The 23,057-nt window shown below is 34.1% G+C and overlaps 1 protein-coding gene across 2 annotated transcripts in view; it reads right to left on the bottom strand.

Annotated features, from left to right (window-relative positions):
• Nucleotides 1-23,057, bottom strand: part of LOC105459045 (neo-calmodulin-like) — a 34,074-nt gene that overhangs the window by 8,317 nt on the left and 2,700 nt on the right. Inside the window, exons 2-3 of one of the 2 annotated variants that reach the window (XM_011704718.1) lie at nucleotides 14,475-14,516; nucleotides 3,418-3,663 (exon numbers count right to left, since the gene is read on the bottom strand). In XM_011704718.1, the coding sequence (XP_011703020.1) occupies nucleotides 3,418-3,663; nucleotides 14,475-14,516 (288 nt within the window). The remainder of the gene's footprint in view (nucleotides 1-3,417; nucleotides 3,664-14,474; nucleotides 14,517-23,057) is intronic. The other variant, XM_011704719.1, reaches the window with a different exon arrangement.

The raw sequence follows: 23,057 nt of genomic DNA, 5'->3' as shown, positions 1-23,057 counted from the left end.
ATAAATTTAAGCTGGTTTTACTTCAATATCTTTACCTTTTCTTATTATTATTATTTATTAATTATTAAATATTTCATTAAATTATTACAATTAGATAATTATAACAAAAGATTATTAGTTAATGATTCCTTTTATTAATCTTATATTTTTAATTTTCTTATATTTTATTTTTATTTATAAATTTTCAAAGGAAATGTGATTTAGAAGATTCACGGATATGATTTAGGCGATCGATTTTTTCAAACTTCTGGCAGCATGTTACAAAGACTTATAACAAATATTTTAAATTAATTTATTATTGGTAAAAAGTTTAGTATGGAATGATAGATGCCTGAAACATCTATAATTTCCAATGGTCATTCATGTATAAATCATACAACGTACAAAATATGTATAATAAAAAAATACTAATTACAGAAAATAATTAGACTCAAACGAAATAAATCGAAGAAAATAAAATTGCCAATCTAAACCGACACAAGGTAAATGTGTGTAAAATAATACAATATATTAATTATAATAGTAAACATTTCAACCTTGATTTTGGGGCAGTACAGAAATCTTCAGTACGGAACTTGTTTGAAACGAATATAAAGATAATAAAAAACATAAATAAGTCGGTATAAATAATCATTAAACAAATTGTAAACATGGTGTGTGGTCATCCAGTTTAATTTGTGCAAAGATAAAAGGAAGCATCTCTTATTAGACTAAACTATCAGGACCGTGGAGTGTTACAAACAATTGAGATGCGAAAATGCCAAACACGGTACAAAATAGATCTTGGTCCTTGATAATATTATAATATGTGAATCTTATAATTCTCAGGTCATGGCAAATTGCGCGCTGCATCGTCACAATTAGATTGCCTTGGCAATTTAATTGTACTATTCGATTTGGAGCTACGTTTCAAAGATTAACGATTATGCGGCGCGTAGTTTGCCTGAACTGAGAATTATTAAGATTCACACATTATAATATTATCAAACACCAAGATCCGCTTCATACTGATGTTTTCGCATCTCAATTGTAACACTCCACGGTCGATACTTAGTTATTTATATACGTCGCCGTTGAAAGACGTTCTTTCTTAATTCATTTGGTTATTGTGATAAATATTATCACATGCCTCGGTGGTCGAAGATAAGACACCCGCCCGAAGAGCATGGAGATCCAAGTTCAAATCTTGACTGAAGATTTTTCGCAATAAGTTATTTTCATAGGATATTTAAAAAGATGCTTCATAAGCATCGAATTATTAGATTGCCTTGGCAATTTAATCGTGATAAATATATCACGATTGCAATAGCATATAATATTATTCGGTTCGGAGCTGCGTTTTAAAGATCGATTATGTTGAATTGTAAGATTCACATAGTATAATGTTATCAAGCACCAAGCTCGGTTTTGTACCGTGTTGGCGTTTTCGCATCTCTTATTAGGCATTTTTAAAATACTTATAAGCAGTAACGTCAAAAAAATAGAAACTAAGAATAACGAATAATAAACAATAATGAAAAATCAGAAAAAATTAGAAACTACTAAAAATTAAAAACGCGTATAAAAGAAGGAATGTAATTAATTTACACGCAAAGTAAAGTAACGGAGCTTGTAGGCGAAATAATATTTGGTGCGTTAGTTTCTAATTTTGAAGCCTCTTATTATCGTTCATGATATATTTGATGTTTTCAGTTTTTATCTTTTTGATGTTACTGCTTAAGCATTTTACCAAATGCCTAATAAGAAATACTTCCTTTTATCTAGGATATTTACAATTTGTTTGACGATTATTTATACCGTGACTTATTTATGTTTTTCATTTATGTACTTTTTTATTACTTTTTATATTCGTTTCAAACAATTTTTGTACTGAAGATAACCCAAAATCAGAGTAAAAACATTTTACTATTGTAATTAATATATTGTATTATTTTATACACGGTCACTTTGTGTCGGCTTAGATTGGCAATTTTATTTCCTTCAATAAAAAAATAATTTAAATGGTACGCATTCGACAACTTTTTCCTATTTAATTAATGCACTATTGTTTGAAGATATCATAAATTCAATTATCTTAATAAAAATTTATTCGCTTGAAATCACTTTTAATATTTTCACGGAAGAATGTCAATCAATAAAACGCAAAAAATTTTCTGAATAATAAATTAAACTTTTAAAAGCGCGCGGAGAATTAATTTTTAAATGTAATTTAATATAATAATTAAATCATATGTGACAAGAGAATATGAAAGAAAATAAAATTTTCAATAATCGAATATTTCTACGGTTGTGCATGACAAGAGAATTCTGTGAACGTATGAAACGAGGCGATTATAAAATAATAGCCATAATAACAATACGAGTTTATAATGAATGCAGAATAATTATATGCGAGAACTGCACACATGCAAAATTTGCATGAAGATCAAATATCAGATCCATTTGAAGTCCTCTCAACAGCCTTATCCGGAAGTGTATAATCCCAAAATAGAGCAATCGCGATCGAAGGAGCTGTCGCTAATTGTGCCAATCCAATTAAATGACAAGACGACGTTATTTTCCTACGGCGTATCTTGACAACGCGTAACGCGGCGAACATTAGCCGAACGTGAGGAACTTATCGATCGCTCATCGCGCATTCAACTGGGTCAGATCGTGCCGTATTTATTGCCGATGTGCACGCATTACGCGAAGCGCACGCTAAGTTGACAAAGGCGACTCGTGACGCGATTCGATCCGTCGCCGATAACTTCTAAGCTCTCGCCTCTATGAACAGAAATAATTAGGTGGCCTACTCACGCAAATAGTCTAGGAAGATCGTGCTAATGATTTTACGACCGGCTGAATAATTGGTCGAAATTAGCTACTCGCATACACGGCATAATATATATATGTTTCTCAGCCAGTTTTGACGCGTTAGCGAGATATTAGAAAGATATTAAACTTCAGGTAATTTTAATTCAATCTCTACCAAATGGAAGGCAATTTTTAAGAAAAGTCATTTATGAAACGTGAAATAATTGCAGTTTTCGATTGTTACTGATGATTTAACTATATTGTACCAGAATTCTGAAAAGGTATAATATATTTTAGAAAAAAAACGAGATTTTTTTATTACTTAATTACAATTTAGTTTACGAAAAAAAACTCTTTATTTCTTTATTATATCACAAAGAATATTATTATTTTACTCAATAATTTAAAGCAATCAAAGAATCCGAAATTAAGATCGTATATAATTTTGCGAAATAATCTTATTAATAATTTATGAAAACGTCATTTATGACATGCTAAGTATATACTAATTTCTTTATAATAAAAACAGAATTAACCCATCAAAAAAAATTTGCATACAAGAGTGAATAGCAATTCCAGACGATACTGTTTCGAATGCAACATTAGTGGTTACGCACTCACCAGGTTAATAGTAACGATGAGATCATATTGTTGTCGTTGTCCCTTCTTCTTGTTTTTGCCGGTCTTCACGGAAGCCGCCTTGGGCGTCACTTTCACCTGGCCTTTCTGGGCAGTCGGCTTCTGGGCCGACCCTTTCGCCGCGCCCTTAGCACCCGGCGCGACCTTCTGACCGGCCGCTGGCGCTTTCTGACCGGAAGCACCTTTTTGGTTTACATGACCCACGCCATCCGCCGGTTTGTTGCGTGCCTGCAGTTCAAGAGACAAAATCTCCGTTAGCCGTTACGTACAAGAGATTTTATTAGAGATTTTATTAATCAAGTCACGATTGTAGGACGGAGTATATACGCGGCTTATACCTATATATACCTATATACAAAGAGCGTGTTCACAAGTAAATTATAATTGAATATTTATTTTAAAAAAATAAAAGAAACACAGCAATGTATACATATTATTTTTTAACATAGTCTTTCGAGTTTTCGATACACTAATTTTATTGAATTATAATTTAAATGTAAACACTCATAAATGCAATTATCGTCGAGGTGAAACACGACATGGAAGTTTTTTTCCCCTTTTTTCTGCTTATTATATTTATAAATTTTGCAAGCAGATCGACAAATTGGTCTGTGATAACTGTAGTATTCTGTGAAATTTTTAATTATAGTAAGTTCTTCTCTTTACTATAGAATTTTGAAAGTTACCATAAAGCTTTGTATATTTCAATTGCGTGCAACTGTCACATTTGTTAAAATATTCCTGAAGCGTATCGCAACCGAATTACCAAGATAATCTAAATCTCGATCGTATCGTATTTAATGTTATTTATTATTGTTGTATGTAAAATGCTGTCGTTATATATTTATACCGTCACGTTGACTCGCTGTGTCAAAATCGATTCAATATTTTTGTGGGATATTATTCTACACATCGGCCCGTTTATACGTATATCTTGTAGGCGTGAAAAGTCATATACTGCCCAAAAAATGAGAATAGATTTATTCCGCGAATAGAGTGGTGAATCTGTGAAACGGGGGAGTACGTTGACTTTTTCAATGATTCGAGACAAAAGAATTCGTTTAAATCGGGAACGAATCGTACAACGAATGTTTAGCCGGCCTAAAAATAGCCTTTTCAATTAATTATCGAGCGAAGAGACCCGGATGCTTCGCGTGGGCGAGAATGCCGACAAGACAATTATAGATCTTGCTGTCTAATGCGATCTTGACAGAGTCTACGACCTATACATATATACACGAATTGCATCGCGAGAGCGTCACGTAATTCAACATTTTTCAAGCTTACGACAATGCTACGGAATTTCTACTTTCGTGTTCTCTATTGAAACAGTCCTCGATACTTACGCTTTACAATCATTTGTCGATTATCCACAGACAGCTTTCAATTTCAAATATTTCCAACATAATGGAACATAAATTCATGCTTTGAAAATCTTTTTTTCTATCTATTAAAAACTTTTGGAATATCAAACATCAAAACGTAAATTTTGAATTAAATACTAAATTAATTATCAAAGTGTCTACTCAAAATAGGCATTTCCTGAATCATAAATTAATTCTAGGTTTACGTGACTATTCTAAATTTATGTCTATATATACTATAATAATTTAAATGTAGAAACAGCTACAATATCATAATATGAATCGAATTAAATAGGACTAATAATAGCATTCCTTATGAAACAATGATCTAATGCACTAGTGCAGCGATTATAAAGCAAGGTATACTCCTGAGAAAGCGGAGACTCTGAGAAGTCTTCTTTAAAAATAAAATAAAATAAATTGCATGCTACTTATCCCAATATGGGATCACAGTTGTGCTAAATTCTTTATAGTTTTATTAAGATCGTCTTAATTGACCTTTAGAGCGATATTCTATATCTTGTTAATAAGCAAAGGCCCTCCCGAGCCAAAATAAGGTTTATATTTAACTTTTTCATATACTTGAGTTTATTTTAACTTTTCAATCTCCTCAAAGTCATATACTCTCTCCGAAATACTCCCGAAACATTCCTCCAGACATCCTGAACTCGTATGAACAAATTCTATCTTTCGATTACTCCTCGCACATAAAAGTCAGTTTAATCTAACAAGGGAATCTCGCGAAGTGTTAAATTCTGATTTTAATAAAACTTTGTACTCATATAGGTTACGTAAATAGATGAATTTAGAAAATATCAGTTGTTAAAAAACGGTTTAAAGGGATGTAATCGTCCCTTATATGTAAAGTCTTATATGCAGTTTTTTTCGTTACATCACGAAAACTATTTAAGATATCAAAAAAATGTTTTATCATATCATACAAAAGTTTTACAGTAAAATTTACAGTAGATAATGTTTTTTAAAAATATTATTAACGTAAGTGAATAGAGGTAATTTTACTTTAAGTAAAACTTTTGTATGAAACATTTTTTGATATCTTGAACAGTTTTCGGATCATAACGAAAAAAAACTGAAAACTGCTTTGTAAGGGATGATTTCATCCCTTCAAACCGTTTTTAGCCCCAACTGATATTTTCCAAATTCATCTATTTACGTAATCCACACGTGTACAAAGTTTCATTAAAATCAGAATTTAACACCTCGCGAGATTCCCTTGTAAGTATTACAGCAATTACCGCACGCTACATTTTTTAGTTAATCAAACACCCCGACAAGTGTTAACACAGTATACATCGCTATAGAGCCCGCTTCCTTCGGCCCCTCGCTCCAGTAACAACCCCCGTAATAGCCAGGGCCGCGGTTGTTGCGAGAGATTTCGTACGAAAACGTGGAAAATGGTCGGCACACATCGATCGGACCGGGCATACCGTTGAGCGCGCGATCGTTCGTTGCGCATGCGACGCCGACACGAACGGTCGATCGCGCGGCTGTGTGTATCAAAAGTGTTATCAAAACAAACGCGGATGCGTATCGTTTGACAGGACGCCCGCATGTCTGTCGCACGCAGCCGGATCGAGCGGATTCATCGCATGTATCGAGGGAAATTGTTTGCGCGAATCATGCGATTACGCGGGGCTCCAGCGTGCACGCGCGGCCGCAGCTGCTTGCGCTCGCGTACCCTTGTAATTGTAGCGCCTTTCTTGTCTTTCCCTCCCATCTCCAACCGAGGCGCAAGCGCGCGTTTCGCGAAAATTAAACTGCAACTCGGTCAGATTCGGAGGTATATCAATGCATGGCCTTGCACTGCTCCGATTTTGTTTGAATTTCTACCGAAACGAATATACGTTCGCTAGGCCACTTCTCTAGGATTTCTCTTCAAAAAAAGCATTAATAAACTGTGTTTTTAATTTTAAAAATAATTATTTTCAGTCTTAAATTTCTGTAAAGATCGTTGAAGCTCAAAGTATACTGAGAATCTTTTACTTTAATCATTAAGATCAGGCACGTAGAAAAATGTAAAACATAAGCAGTACGCGGTATCTACTTTAAAGTTAGTTCTTATATATTTAAAATCGTCTTAAGTATAATCTTAAGATGTTATAAGCTGAATCACACAGAGCCGTGTTAGCATCATAAGATTTATTACTTAAGACAGTTTTTTTTTAAATAAGTAGCGACTATGAATAAAACCCAAGACTTGAAATTTAAAAAATTACTTAATTGCAATAGAATATGAGGAGAATAATCAATTGTGCTTAGTTAATTTCTTAAATTTTACATCTTAAAATCTCGTTGTAGACACGCTTATAAGCCAATCACAGTCAAATAACATAAGACAATAACGTAAATATAGAAATTGCTTATAAAAAGCGTTGCTTAGTGCTTACGTCTTATGTTTTTCTATGTGCCACTGGCCTCAGTCGTGGCTTCTATAATGTTTCCAAATATGGATATTCTTAATATTCTTATAATAGTATAAGTAGAGACTGCTATTTGGGAGATTTTATGATAAATGTTAAAGCTATTGTAAAAGTTATGTTATTATATGCTTTTAATTGTACGCAAATTCAACATTTAAGCATTTCTTAAAATGCAATATCTTAAAATTCGCAATCGTATAATCTAAATAGTATCGAAATCTCTACACATCTTTGTTACCACCGCTAATCCCTTATTATCCATTTTACTGTATGATTAATACTATTCATATTAATTTCCGATTATTTATAATCGTCGCTTTTTGACTCGCTGACGCTACATACTTTGTGTGCAATTGATATCCAGCGCTCAACAATTTTAAAAGCAGGGCTGAGACGAACGTTTTCAAACTTGTTAATTTGAATCTCCTCCCGCTATAGAAGTCGGGCACAACTCGTAATTCCGGTGTAACCGCAGGACGCTCTCGACCTATACACATGCATTTATCTTCTTAATCGAGAACGCCAAGAAGAAGGCCAATATACTTGTTACAACTTGCGTCAAGTGACAGTCTCGACTCGCAGTGGGGGTTCAAGACCACTCTCGACGTCTCTCTCGTGTCCGTCACCGCGTTGTTTGTAAAGCTCGTTTTTCGCTATTGCAGAGGCGTTCTCGCCATAGGTAGCCTCGCTCCCGCAGGAAGCTAGAGGCCGGGGGAGGGGAGGAGAGAGGGAGAAGAAATTAATAACGATCGCTAATGGGTGCTTACGAAAGTTCGCCGGCGGACGTGGCGGGCGGAGGGGGGGGGGTAGAGAGGCGGATTGACTTACTTTCATCCGGTCGATTAGATCGGATGGCGCGTGCATCGTGTCCATTTATCGTACCGTACGCCAGCGCATATAGTGTGTCATAGTAACACAGTTATGTATGTACGTTGAGTATAGCGACCGCGGAAATGCGGATTTAGGTCGCTAACTGCGGGCGTTTTACATTACGGAATAGCGCGACCAAAGGGGGGCCGACTGATTAGCCCTTAGGGCCGATCGATTTTACGAGTCCCAAATGGAACTCCGATAGTCATTACTTATCGTTAATCTACGTTCTACGTCATCCCGCGACGTATGTAGATCGAAAATAGAAAATAAATGCCGGACACGTATATAGTAGCGTTGTATAAACCGAGAGAATAACTTCGTGTAATAACATGAAATATGCTAAATACATCGTAAAGAATGAAAGGGAATAATTAATAGCGCTGGAAGCTTAAGCTGGAAGCTAGATAAAATTCATTTGCATATTACGGAGAAAATATGAAAGTATGATGTATATAAGAATTATATTTCCGGTAGTCCCTCCGGTCACGTTCTGCGTGTTCAGTTTGTTTGCATATATTGATAAGTTCCCGTTGACGTTGAATTATCAATTTTATAATTAATTCGCGTTTAACTTCTATACTTTGACGCATTTTGGGAAAACAAGCTCGAATATTTATTCGATCATTTCATTTTATTAATATTAATATTATATATCGATAAGTGAATATTATTAATATTATATATCGATGACCGAATCGCCTGCGATGTTGTCGCTTATTGATAAAATAATTAATTTTGATTTTCATCAAACCATATCACCGCTTTGTGTGAATTAATACTCTCAATATTTGTCCAAATTGTCATCGGATTTATACGATAAGTATATCAATCTGAACGTCAGTGTCTTCAGAATGCCGCAGAATTTGTCTCGAAATAAACTGGCACGGCGGGAAGTGTTTAACGACTATTTATAAAGTCATTTATCATCGGACTTGTTTCCGTCATCTTGATATCATTGTCCAATTAGATAAAATCTCGAGTGCACTTGTATACACATCAGCGAGCTCCGCGGCGTTGTAAGCTTAAAAAATGAGCTTCTCGAACTTCTTTTTCAGGCCACGAGACGCAACTAATCTCTTTTTTTTTTTAGAGGGAAACAGTAAGGGTCGCACAAAATGAACTCGCGTGCCGCATGTTGTAGAGCTTTATCTAGATCGTTGCCGTCTTAGGTAACGTTATAATGATATGTACGCCATACATTTTTCTCTTTCGTCAATGCGGCTAGCTTTCGTCTCTCTCCGTTGAATTGCCTTCTTCTTTAAGGAGGTAACAATACTGCAGAAGCGGATGCGGAAAGTGTTCAGAAAATGGAAAACGGAAAATGTAGTCTCACGAAATACACCACAGTTCATCTTGTCGCACCGCGGTTGAATGCATCTTCTTATACGTTATCAATATTATGCGCCATAGTATCACGAAGATACGCGATATTTTTGAGGGATGAATACGTACAATGCGGAGTTTCTTATATATTTCTATTTATGAAATACGATTTCTATTGTGAAATATTACCGTCTAGTTGCAAATGTTATGATCTATTGAATGTAATCGAATGTAATCTGATAGAAATAAAAAAGAAAAAGATATTGGCAATAATTCTTTTTCATAATTCAATTACGAACGGATCAAACGCTAACTCAATCTATTAGTGACCCGGTTACTAGTTTCATGCGTGACAGTCTTGACGTGACCTTTTTTATAAATTTACGTGCATCAAGTAAAGTGCAGCTGAGTCACCGGAAGAAATTAGCTAATTACACATTAGTTTTTCTTTCGCAAAAAAAAAAACGAATATATTAATGAAAAAAAAAGTCTACACTACTACTTTCATAATTGAACATTTAATTCATACTTTTTTGCATTCATACTTTTAATGCATACTTTTAATCTAAAGATAACATTTCGATTGCGATTAGTTTAATTATATATAAGTAGGTATTGTAATAAAATATAAATATGTTAAAGCTTTCACTCTCTGTGATTCGATTAAACCGAAAAAAATTTGCAATGAAAATGTTATATCAATAATAAATATTTCTATATTTTCATATTTGCCGCACATTACCCAACCAAGATTTCACCAAGATTTAATTTTGTCTTCCTTGGCTGCGTGACCACGTATACACATGCATCGTACGTTATTTCTCGTCTCGAATATTTCACCCACTCAAGCTACCCTCGGAGTGTTTGCGAGCGAGACCCGGAAACCTCTTTCGAAGGATCAATAATTGGGGATGATTGTAGCTACCCTTGAAACGCTATACTTTGCGAAACACTGAAGCGTCATAAACCAAATAGAAACAACGTGAGGAGAGAGGGAGGGGGGGATGATATTGCCGTTGCAAAAATGCAGTCGAGTGTGGAACTTTCGTCGATTTCATTTATATATTCCAAATCATAGAGCTTCCGAATATTCCCGTACGCCGCGTTATTTTTCACGTGCAACTGTCTCGTTTTAATTGCAAATTCCGACGAACAAGGATTTTGATGATGGCAATAGATATTCGTTTTTCAGCGATAAAAATTAAGCCGAAATAAACCGCACATTACGCGGGCGAATATACGCGCGCGTGGATTGTTATACGTATATATATATGTATAACGAAACGAAATGGAAATTTTTAAATCTCTATGACTGCGCTCTCGCAAAAGGATATTCGAGGAAACAAATTTGCGCCGATAACTGCGAGCCCTTGTTGAAATTGCAAAAGCCATTGATGCCCCAGATTTTCCAGATTGAATAATGTCTCCTGCGGCAAGATTTACGAGCACGAACCGCGATTTCAGGCCACGGAATGACTAATCGGGAGAGGTATCGCAAGAACAAATGATACGTATATTCGCTGCTGAATTTGTCATATATGCAGAGGCGATTCCGCTGTAGAAACCTGGGGAGGAAGCGTTTGTCCTTGAGGTGTGTCACTGCACTTCCCGTGCAAGGTCTAGAACCGGCTGATTAATAATTAAATCAAATAACGCAGCGGCGAGGCGAGGGCATCGTGGTCAAAGGCATCGATCCCCATTCTCGATTCTAGACCACGTCCCGGCGTTAAGCACGAGGGAACGCTTCGCCGCGCCGCGCCGCCGCGCGCCGTCCCGAGACCCGTTCCGTGACAATCTCTCGTTTGTCCTCGTGACGAACGCGAACGATTAATCTTTAGCTAAGTATTAGGGGTGCGCCAGATTTAGGAATCGTTACGTCGAGCTGCGCGAGAAACGCGTACGCCTTTTAAATCCCTGCTATATAATTGCAATCGTTCTCGAGAGATGCCAATCTCCGAAATGAGATTTCAAAAAGGAGGCCCGATCGCGTGGCACGTTGAACGCGATTACTTTTCAAACAACCTCGATCCACTTGCGTTTTTTATACCTTTATCTTCTTCTGACACGGCGGCGCCCCGAACAGAATGTTAAACCGAACAGAATGTTACGACAGAAAACGTCGGTTTAGTAAATTAGACTTCGCGGTTATGACGAGAACTTTGTACTAAATCGTGCAGCATTAACTTTCGAAAATTCTCTCTCGCCTTTTCTATTTTTTTTTTTTTAAAGCATTCTTCAGAGTCAAAAAGACGATTACGTCGCCTCGCACGTTAAAATGTGCGAGAAGCAGCGATTTAAAAAAATTATTCGTCCCTGCATGTGCTTTCTTTTGTTGAACAGATGCATTTATAGGAAGGCTTCTTTATTCGTTTTTCAACAATTTAACGACCTAATAACCACCGTTAAATCGGTGCTGCACTACAATATCTCGCTTAAATCATATAATATTAATCCCAAAGATTTTCTTTATTCATTCCCTCCCCCCCCCCCTCTTTCTATCTCTCATTTTACTTTTATAGTTAATCTTTAGAGATACCAAAGAGGAAGGGGGAGGTAATTTATGTTTGGACTCACAAAAAGCGGTAACGATTTTTCCCGCGTGTTCATTCTTTCGAAAAACAGTCCTTGACCTACGGTATTTACGGGTTGCGATATAGAAGCGTCCACGCAAAACTTCGCGCTGTGTTGAATTCCAGTTAATGTATCAATCGTGACGACAATAGACGTAATCGAGTAAATGATCGTCATTTATTCGCAGTCGATAATGACATTAATTCTGCACGTATTAAACTTCCTGCGCTCATTATGCCCTATTTACTTCCCCTTTAATGTCTTTTTTTTTTACCAATTTAATAAATTATCCATTTTCTTCGATTTCACAAAAAAAAAAAACACCCAAGTTGCACAATAATATCGATTATACACGGAAAGAACGATTTAATTGAAAAGTCTAAAAACTTTACTGAATACAGATCTGGAAATAATTTTTGTTCAATAATCAAAATAATTTGTTGGAAAGTTAAAAATGATAGGCATTGCTATAAAACGTTTTGATATTCTAACAATTATTTTGACTTTCCAACAAAATTATTTTGATTATCGAACAAAAATTATTTTCTCATCCGCGGATCCAGCAAAATTGTTCTTTTCATGTATGTAAGAAGAACACTTTAGCTCAACATAGATAAAATAGTTGCAACAATTGCGAGTATATTGCGGGGATAATGCTTTATTCAACATTATCCTCAGTGTGTTTCGACATTGGTTTTCATTCATCGAAAACAAAAACTGCAAGCGCGCTATATCGAGATTATTTGTACAGTAAAAATAAGCTTACGTATATATGCTTAAGCTTACAGCGCTCGATAAAACTACGAGCGCCCGTAAAGATATTTGCCACAAACGCATATATTACGCGTAAAGCATATCCACTTCTGCCCTTTCGAAATGTAAAAATTATAGTTCACAGTTTATTATCCTGAGACTTTTGCATTCGCAGCATTTACAGCCCCTTCGATGTGAAGGCTTTAAATGTGCAAGCTCTGCACGTCACATATATTTAACCGGTTAAATCGATCCGCTCCAGTCAAGTGCCGATTAAGCTCTCCCTTCTGATATACGCGCACTTTTATCTCGTCCAAAAGGCAGCGTGTCCGTGCACGAACGACGTGTATAAACTGCGCTACGTAATCGTGCACAGAAAAATGCCGCAATACCAGAGTCACAGCATGCCAAGCGCGCGATAAAACGTTAGCCGTTTAGGAAAGAGAGCGAGGATAGCGTTGATCGGGATAAAAGGAGCGAATAATTGAGAGAAAGAGCACGCGAAAGTGTGTCAAAAAAAATGTCGCCGTTTTAACGAGGTCGAGTTGCACAAATGCGCTCATTAGCGGATCGCTATGAGTCTCGACATACTCCTGTCATCGCGCGCGCGTCGCAACGAGGACATAGAGTTTCCCGACGCGAGTTCTCCTTTTTTCTTCTTCCCTTCTTTCTTTCCCCCTCCCCCTCTCCCCCGCGAGGCATTTCTACTGTAATTGCGGTTAATTAAGTCCACTATCCCGAGTCTCTCGTGTGGTATATACTTTATACTGTTCCGTTTTCCACGGAAACTTTTGCGGAAACGAGCTAGGAAACGAGACGGGAGAAAAATACAATATACGGGGGACGTGCATTTCCACGCGCGATTTGTCGCATTTGTCGTCAGCGAAAATCTCGGAAGGGAAACGCGTTGCGCTCCCCCCCCCCCTTCGCAATATTTAATTACATACTTTATGCTTTTATTCTGAACCCCTTTCTCCCCCCCCCTCCCCCCCCGCATCCCCTGAATCAATTAAGGAATTGTGCATCGCTGTTCAGCGACGTGCATGATATCGGAATTATGCTCGAACCGTTTATGTCGTTATCGGAAACGTTATCGGAAATACGAGATGTATATGTCAGGCGTAGGTATATATAGAGTGTGTGTGGTACACTGCAGAATCGCAGGAATCGAAATTCGTGGAAACGCGCGCGAGTTTGACAATAAGATCCGTCGACGATCTGTCGCGCTTTCGATTATATTGTTTATCGGCGAGCGTGTGTCGCAGCGCAGGTCGGCGCGCTGCAAAGGAGATTAAAGGCTATTCGGCGGTACTGTGTCTCTCGTTGTAAACTGCACACGTCGAGTCGCGACGCATCGTGAGCGACGAATCGTACAAATCGGTCCCGCTCGCCGCCCTGCGTACACGTTCGAATCAGCAGGACGCGCGCAGGAAAGGAATTCGCACGATCTCGTTCTGACGACGCGATCCGATTGTCGGCTGCGCTAACGTAACTACCGGGATTCTTCGCGTTGGTACACGGTCTGCAGAACCAATGCCGAGCGTTTTAGCGAAATGCGCGTGCTCTACGCCTCTACGCATGAGCGATGGTATCTACATTATATGTGTGTCTAAAAAAAAATAAGTAAGTACGTAATAAATGATTGGCTATATCTAGCTAAATAGCTAGTGACTAATCTCTCAACTAGATCTGGATTATTATCTTTGGTATATACCTGGCTCAGGCTTCTAAAGCTACTTGTGCTGGCGCTGCGAGCCTGCAAACACAAGTACAGTATAGGTCACCAATTACCACGCCACTGTACATAGTTGGAAAAGTATAGATAAAGTTACATGGATATAACACTGACGACACTATATACGGATACGGTGTGTGTTGGTTGACGGTGCGCACCGGTGTGTGATACCGTAATAATAGAAGGAACAGAAGTGAAATGTATTACGTAAATGTCAATGACGGACACAACTCGCGCCTAGTGTGCGAATAAACGCGTGCTGCAAGGAAAGTCTTTGTATACGTATTGCGTGACAAAAATCTATTAAAAGCTGAAAGATTGACGAAGTTCAAATTGATGTCTGCTATATGCAACTGACGTTGCGGCATCGACGACTCTTTCGAATCGACGTTGAAATCGCCAAATACTACGGAAGCAGTTAGAAGCCGGGAAAAAGTACGAAAATATCGCGATGTGTGTCGCGTTATAAAAAAAAATTAAAAATACATCTCATAAATAATATTTTGTATCTGGTAATAAATGCAGATAATAATTATGACCAAATTGTATGATTTATTAATCATACGTTGAAGAAATTTCGTACTCGTTTCGTCGTATTTGCATGATATGTATAATATTATGCTCAAAAAAAAAAAGTAATCCCATCAACTAGAAATGTAAAAAGAAATAGCATTTTAACAATGTATTTTGAAGTTGCAATAAAAAATTGTATTGAATTAAAGTAACATAATAATGTTAATTTCTAATAAATATTCCTAATAAATATGAAGTACAAGAAACTAATGTAAGATAATTTTATTTTTTAAAAAAGTTTACTATAAATACAAAAAAAATACGTTATTATGGCAATAATGATTGATTAAAAAAATGTTTGTCTAAACCAAAAGAATATAATATTATAACATATTTTATAAATCTTACATAACTACATGTATATTATATTATAATTAATCTGCTATTTCAATAATATTTAATAATGTTAATAATATTAATTAATAATATTAATTATTTCAATAATATTTAATAATTTTAATAATTACATACAATGACATAATGTTAATATTCAACATCATATTTGTTACTGTGATTGTATTTTGAAAGTTCTCAAAACTTTGTTCTCATGACTACTTCTATTCTCATAACTTTGCAAAACTAGTTGCGTACATTTAAATATAAAAGTTATCATATTGCAGTTGGCAGAATTATTTTGTTTTCTCTAAATGGAATAGCTTAAATATAATTTCAAATTACTTAACAAAACCAGAAATTGTTATTAAAAAAACCAAGTGGCCTTTATTTAAATTTTTTGAAATTTATATATAATTTATATATATCATTAAATTAAAAGTAATATTCGATAACACGTTGATGTGTATCCAAAATTCTTGCTATTCTTTATTTTATAACAAAACAAAATCAAATCATTGTGTATGTACGTGTTCAAAAACTTTCCGTATCTAGCTGAAAAGGAGCATAACGCGATAATGTTTTATACTGGCATTCGCATATCGATAATATGCACACAGCATTAGCAGTGTTATTGAAAGTTATGACAGCGTAGCGTGAGTTACTGGCGTGTAATTATCGCATAATTTCTCATAAGTGATTACTTGCAACATACAATTAATATTTATCAAGAACTCAAATTATCAAAAATTCAATTTAATATTTAAGTCGAAGTACCAAATAGTCAACTCACAAATCACTTGTATCAATCGATCATACTATTTCCTTTCCAACAACTGTTATTTAGTTCTCGCAATTTCGCGAATTCATATAACCACAAAATACACATTTTGTCCATTTCCAAATTGCATAAAAAAATTCCACAAATAATAAATCCAAGGTAATGAACGTCGTTAGAAACGAGAAAACTTTACAACATTTAACAACTCAGCTTTAATCATCATTACTGAAGCGCAGTAACGACGCAATAATAATAATAATTCCCTGCAGTTTCGAAATGGAAGAACATTCAGGTTTGCCTAATTTACACTACAGTTGATGCGTACGCTGTCCGCATGAGAGTGCGAATACAATTACAATTCGCGAGAAACGTTACACGTTCTACTACCATTTGATACATTTACTGTTGGACAAAGCTTTCTCTAAAGCTTACGCTTGAAACTTAATTGATGATTGCCTTCGCTCCCATCTATTACAAGAAAAAAAAGAGAGACTGTCAAATCGGAAAGCTGTCACGTCAGCGAGTCGTGACGGGTTTACCGAGCGAAGTGCGACGCATTGATCGAACCCCGCTTTTGTGTTTCGACGGAACTGTTTCCTTTCTGACACGCCCGGCCGGACCGTTTACGGCGCGTGTTAAATTGAGACCGACTACTTGTTAACGTGGGACCTACTTTACGTTCTCTCCGCAATGGTATTATTTCGCTACGAACTCAAATGGGGGAGAATTTGACCGAATACCGCAAAATCTACCGCATTTGTTTAATGATTTCCCATCGTTTAAACTTTAACGCATTATACTCGTAGAAGAGCTCCTAATTTTTCTCATTTTTCTAGATTAACCTGTTGATATAAATACACAGATATCGAGGTCATAATAATTTTCAAATTATAAGCAAACAAATTTATGGTACGGCTGTTTGTACAGTCCGCATACTTAAATCTATAATTCTGCTTACTAATCTGTTATTCATTATTAGGTTTTTGTGTTAGTCGCGATCGATTTTTAATCTTCAACGTTGCCTTTTTTGCTTCTTATGTGCTATTACGTGCATTATAGCGATTAGTTTGTATAATAACAAAATGCGTGTTAATTAATACAGAACATTAATTATTTTATGCTTTAAATAAATGTATAAATTTAATAAGATGAATAATTTCTATAAACTTGACATAAAATAATTGACAAGTAAGAACAGAAACAATTAATATCACATATATTAGCATTTTTTCTTAAATAAATTACAATAAATTGTATTAAGTTATATGATTGTCAGATATTTTCTATTTTTTTATTTATGCTTATACATATGCATATTAAAAATAATTAGAATATTTTGTTATGTCAATTTACAGATATAATATTTATTTCCGGAAGGATATAAGAAAGTTGTAGGCCAAAATTTTGTTGAAAAAGTTTTAGGATAAGAAAATAAAGAAGAGAAAATAAAATAAGTAAATAACAATTTTTCCTCATTATTTTATAGATATTAATTTTTATTTTTATTTGTAAATATAAATAGTGTTTGTATATAATATATATATTTTTATTCCAGTTTTCCGTTTATCTTCCGAAATATAAATATTATAAGAGTTTAAATAAAAACTTTTTTTACTTAAAAAATATTACTGTTGTACTAGTTATAGTTTTAATTCTTTATTTTCTTCTATTTTAATTTTTGTAAAATTTTTTTTCCTTTGCTTTTTATGTTCCATTATTTACCCATCAATAAACAATAAATTGTGGAACACTCAATAAGTTAATGTATTTTTAATGATACTTGCTCACAACTAATATTATTCATATATGCATATTGTATTTTCATAGCATTTTAAAATGCGTGAAAATTTTATCTGTGTATAAAGTGTTTTAAAAAAGTGATGAGAGAAAATAATATGCCCATCAAGTTTTTAGAGACATTTGTGAAAATCACTTTATCATTATTTATCACTTTACCGAGTTTACTCTGCGAAATGTCTTATCTCGTGTATGAGCGCATATTCTTATATACATAATAAATCGACAGCAATCACACATACACACACACACACACACACGCACACACACGTATTTTCATGATGAAATATTAATAGTAAGTTGTCCCAGTCCAGTTATTTTAAGGCACATACATACGGACACACACATATATACACAAAATAGATCTGTGAAATATTTTATTTATATGTATATACGTATATTTATATATGTATAGACACACACACACACATTGCGCGCGCGCGTGTATAGTCTTGATTTGATACATATATCTTACATATCTAATAAGTATTTGATAGATTTTTCACAGATCTATTAAAAGACAGTCGCAAAGCTTTAATATAAATTAACGTTAAATTAGAAATATATTTTCTAAATGATAGCAAAAATGATTAATATATAAAGAAATGATTATTACACGCATAAAATAATTGCTTATTATTAATTCCGCTATTAATCCGCATTGCTAACAATAAGTATGACTTTCTGGTGTTGCACAATAGAGTGCTGTGCTCTGCTATTGTAATAAAAGAAAGTTATTTTATTAATTTTAAAATAATTTTAAATAAGTTTGACAATTTTATTAATATAATTTTCCAAGAACTTAATTTAAAATATTTAAATAATAAAAATTTTCATGTTATTGCGACTTTAATCTCTGAAAGAAGATTACTTGAGATTTAGTTAATTTCCTCTTAATAATCATACTATGTATATAATTTCGTGCCAACAATAAGTAATTTTTATTTTAGTTATGTCAGTTTAATAAATGAAATAGTGAATAATAAATTACTCACACAAATTATACAGAAAATCAAAATGTGTCATTGAGTCTCTCGCATCGATGTAGTTTGCGCCGATGTTTACTTTCTTATTAAAATTATGAACACAATTTGTATTTTATTAAAAATGTCCTTTCTGAACGTAAAAATTTGCAAGAAATTCAATAATAACGTGGTATTCATATTAGAAAGCGCGATGCTAACTTATTTATTAATTCGGAATTTAAGAAAAAGGGATCCGTTCATTTCACAGCACGTTACGCGTATCTCGTAGTGAAAATGATTTACCAGACACACGGCACGCGGCAATCGGTGTTTGTTTTTTTTCTTTTGCAACGTACAATGTCAATGTTTACACAAGGTCGCCGTGCTATCGGTTCGCGCAGTAGCGGCAAGCTACTACATGAGTTATTTCGTAGTTGTACATACATACCGTACATACACATAGTAAAAGATACACGGTGCAGTCTGGCGCGTGACCTCCTCTTTAGCGTCGAGATACGACCATGTCTCCTGATTAATCTCGTGAGCCATGAATGTGCGGCAGATAAGAGAAAATTCTATTATTTTCTAAGAACAATTAATGATTACGATCCCACGTGACTGATTAATGCCCGCGATTACAGGAATCGCGAGCGTGTCGAGGAAACTATTTTTGGAAGTAGATACACAGTAAGGCGATCGAAACCGTTAAATATAGGAATACAAGTTTCGTGATATTTATGCGCAATAATTGACTTCTTAACTGTATGATGTGTGCGTGCGTGCATGTGTGTGTGTGTGGTTCGAATATACCATGCGTTGAATTTTTCAATCGATTCAAATATAATTTGCCTATATTATACCTATCGAAATAAAGCTGTGCCTTTTCATGCTGACGCTCGACGCTCATTTTTGGCGTCAAAATTACGTGATTATAGTTGGCTTGCACGAAAAGCGGCAATATCAAGTTTAATGTCAATCGTACATCACTCGTATCTAAAATGTTCAGAACAAAATAACAACTGCAGCCTTTGACGCTGAAGCTGAGAAAATCCAGCTTCTTTTTTTGACGCTAGCGTCAAAGTCGAAGTCACGTGATTACCAAAAATCCAATATGTTGATTTTTTTACTGCTTACGTCTTACTGCTTAAGTTTTTCTGTGTGTCATGATTTTAACGTTAAAACGAGCGTCTCATAAATTTGCACCTTATAATACCTGAATCGCATAATCAAATAATCCATGTAATGAAGAGCGATGTATCGACTGCTTACAAACAATTGATGCATGCATTTCGCGATTTACACACTCGAAACATAATATGAGTGCAATACTGAATTCTGATTGTGTATTTTCAAACAGTTTATCTTGTATCTTAATAAATCATTAACTAAACTTTATCGAGTGTTATATGTATATTGTGTGGTACTAAAGTGAAATTGCGTTATTTTCGAATTTTTCGGTCATCAGTAGAACTTTGATATATACAACGTGTTGATTCGAATTCGAGGGCGGCATCGCAATGCATTTAATTAATTAAATTCGTAAAATTTATCCTGCATTTTAATATGTGTCGAATGGGCTAAATTCGGCGTTTATGCATCAGTGATTTTAAAACTTTTTTTCATTCGTGCAGATTCGTCAATTGCGTTAATTTGCAGATATTAATTTTATATGGTCATACTTTTTCGCGTTATTTTTTCATCGCTATAAAAATTACTTCATTCTTCTGTTACTCGTGATTAATGTCGAGATTTACGTGTAAATTGCCGCGCAACTGTCCTTTCCTAGTGATTAATTGCGCAATCGTAATTAACTGTGTGTTTGAAAATGTGGATGTTGTGTAAAATAACGGAAAGAAGAAAAGAAGGAGTGGAAGGCATCAAGCGACGGCGGAACGATCATGCAGTAAGTTTTTTATTTTGTTTGTTATTTGAAGTTATAAAAAAATTTTATGCGCAAAATTTTTTTTTGAAATGTTAATTATTTTTGGGAATATTTTTATTTTATATTTTAACGTAGTTTTTTTTGCATTGTGTAATTTCGTTGCTGCGTATCGTATCGATGAATAGTATATGGATCCTCTTTTAATTGGAGAGATAATGAATCTGTGAAAATTTTATCAAATATGTAAAAGATACGTACAATCAAGTTAAAACTATAAGAGAAAAACATAAAATTCTGTAGATTTATTATCTTAAGGTAATAAATATAGATGAATTAAGATTAATTATATTATAATATCAATATTGAATTTAAAACGCAGTTAGATTTATTCCCTTACAAAAATTTCATACTGAAAAATAGTGATTAATTACTTATTTTGTGTATTAAAAGCACTGAACAACAATATAAGTAATTTCCAGTATTAAATTGAATTTGTGTAAGAATTTTGCACACGAAAATAAACGCATGCACACATACAATGAGAGATACTTTACAGAATAGAGTTTGATAAGAAATAATGCTTGATTAAAAGTAAACGATAATAGGGTATGTGATATTATCTCTTATCTTTCCGCTAAGCACTCTACAGAAATGGAATTTTCAGGAAATTCTTTGGAAAAGAGATGATATGCATATTAATAATGTTTGAGTATATTAATAATGTTAATTTTAGTCAAACGTGTTATAACTGCAGATTGAATTCCCTTAGAGAAATTTAATACTGTAAGTATTAAACTGGTGATTAATTGCTTATTTTGAATATCAAAAGCACTAACAGTGCTTAATAAATACTTAAAATAAGCACTTAATTATAAACTAATTTAATGCTTACAATATATTAAATTTTTTAAAAAATTTTTCAGCTCACTGCTTAACTCGGAAATAGTTATCTAGTTTTTTTTTGCGTAAACGTTCATCTGGGGTATTTTTACAATCAAAAGTCTATTATTAATTATATACTATTGACTGTGTTACAATTTATTAGGAGAAAGAGGATGGTCATGAAATAAATGGTCAGATATCATGATTGAGATACCATGATATCTCGTTTAATTTGCATTGAATTCTAGGGGTAATCATTAAAATTATTTCGTTACAGTCTACTTAGACAGTGTAGAATGATTACTGATCAGAGGTTAGTATTCACTGTGTTTTTATAAAAGCTGAATTTCAATTTTGCAGAGATTTTTACAAGCGCATATTCTTTAGTCTTTACGTAATTTTGAAAAATATGTTAGGCATTAATTTTTTAACTTTAATCTAACTTGAAGGTCTTGAATGTGGCTTTCAAATAATGTAACTGAACTTAATATGTGACAATGTGTATGTAATGTATGAGGCCGACGTATATTATGTACATGAGTCATGGACTACTTGTATTGCGAGCGTCGCAAATGACTCGAGAAATCCCTTTTATTTCTCGCATACAATAAGGTTACGTTGGTGCAGCAAAGAAATTGTTTTAAAAAATTATTTTTTAAATCAAAGAATTATTGAAAAAGAAATTATTTTTTCGCAAGTAAAAATATATTTTATAAAATATTTATAAAATCTGTTTTATGGCTTATTTATTAATGTGTAAGTTCTTCGAAGGATTATTAATTTGCGATTTTTTTTATAAATAAAAGTGCTTTTTATAATTAGTTGATAGTATGGTCATAACTCCCCTTTTATTTCACGCAATATTTTTTCCCCTTCTCACTAAATTGTAAATTACGTTTGTTCTATACGTATACCTGATAAACTTCTACCTATAAAATGATTTGTAGAACACTACGGCTAACAAACTTGTGTCCATAAGAATTAATATTTTTTGAGTTATTTTAAGAAAACCAAATGTGGTATTCCACCATCTCTTGATAGAACTTTATGGCTAACCTGGTGTCCATAAGAATTAACATCTACTGAATTATTTAAGAAAACAAAATGGTATTCTACTACCTTCTCTTCTCTAATATTTGAGATCATTAATTATTTATACACTCAATATTTTTTACAAAATATACACATATAGTAATTAAGGAAAAATAGAAAAAAATATAGATATAAATTCTCGATCAGTAAAGAAAACTACTGTGATTAAGCTTTATTTTCTCGCCGTTAAAATGTAAAAGTCATCCCAAATAACTATACCTGGGTTGACGAAAAATACAGAAGAAAAATGAGACGTA

The sequence above is a fragment of the Wasmannia auropunctata genome, unplaced genomic scaffold (assembly GCF_000956235.1).
Source record: "Wasmannia auropunctata unplaced genomic scaffold, wasmannia.A_1.0 LD334216.1, whole genome shotgun sequence".
In the NCBI taxonomy this organism is placed as follows: domain Eukaryota; kingdom Metazoa; phylum Arthropoda; class Insecta; order Hymenoptera; family Formicidae; genus Wasmannia; species Wasmannia auropunctata.
This window is presented reverse-complemented; position numbering and strand designations above follow the sequence as displayed.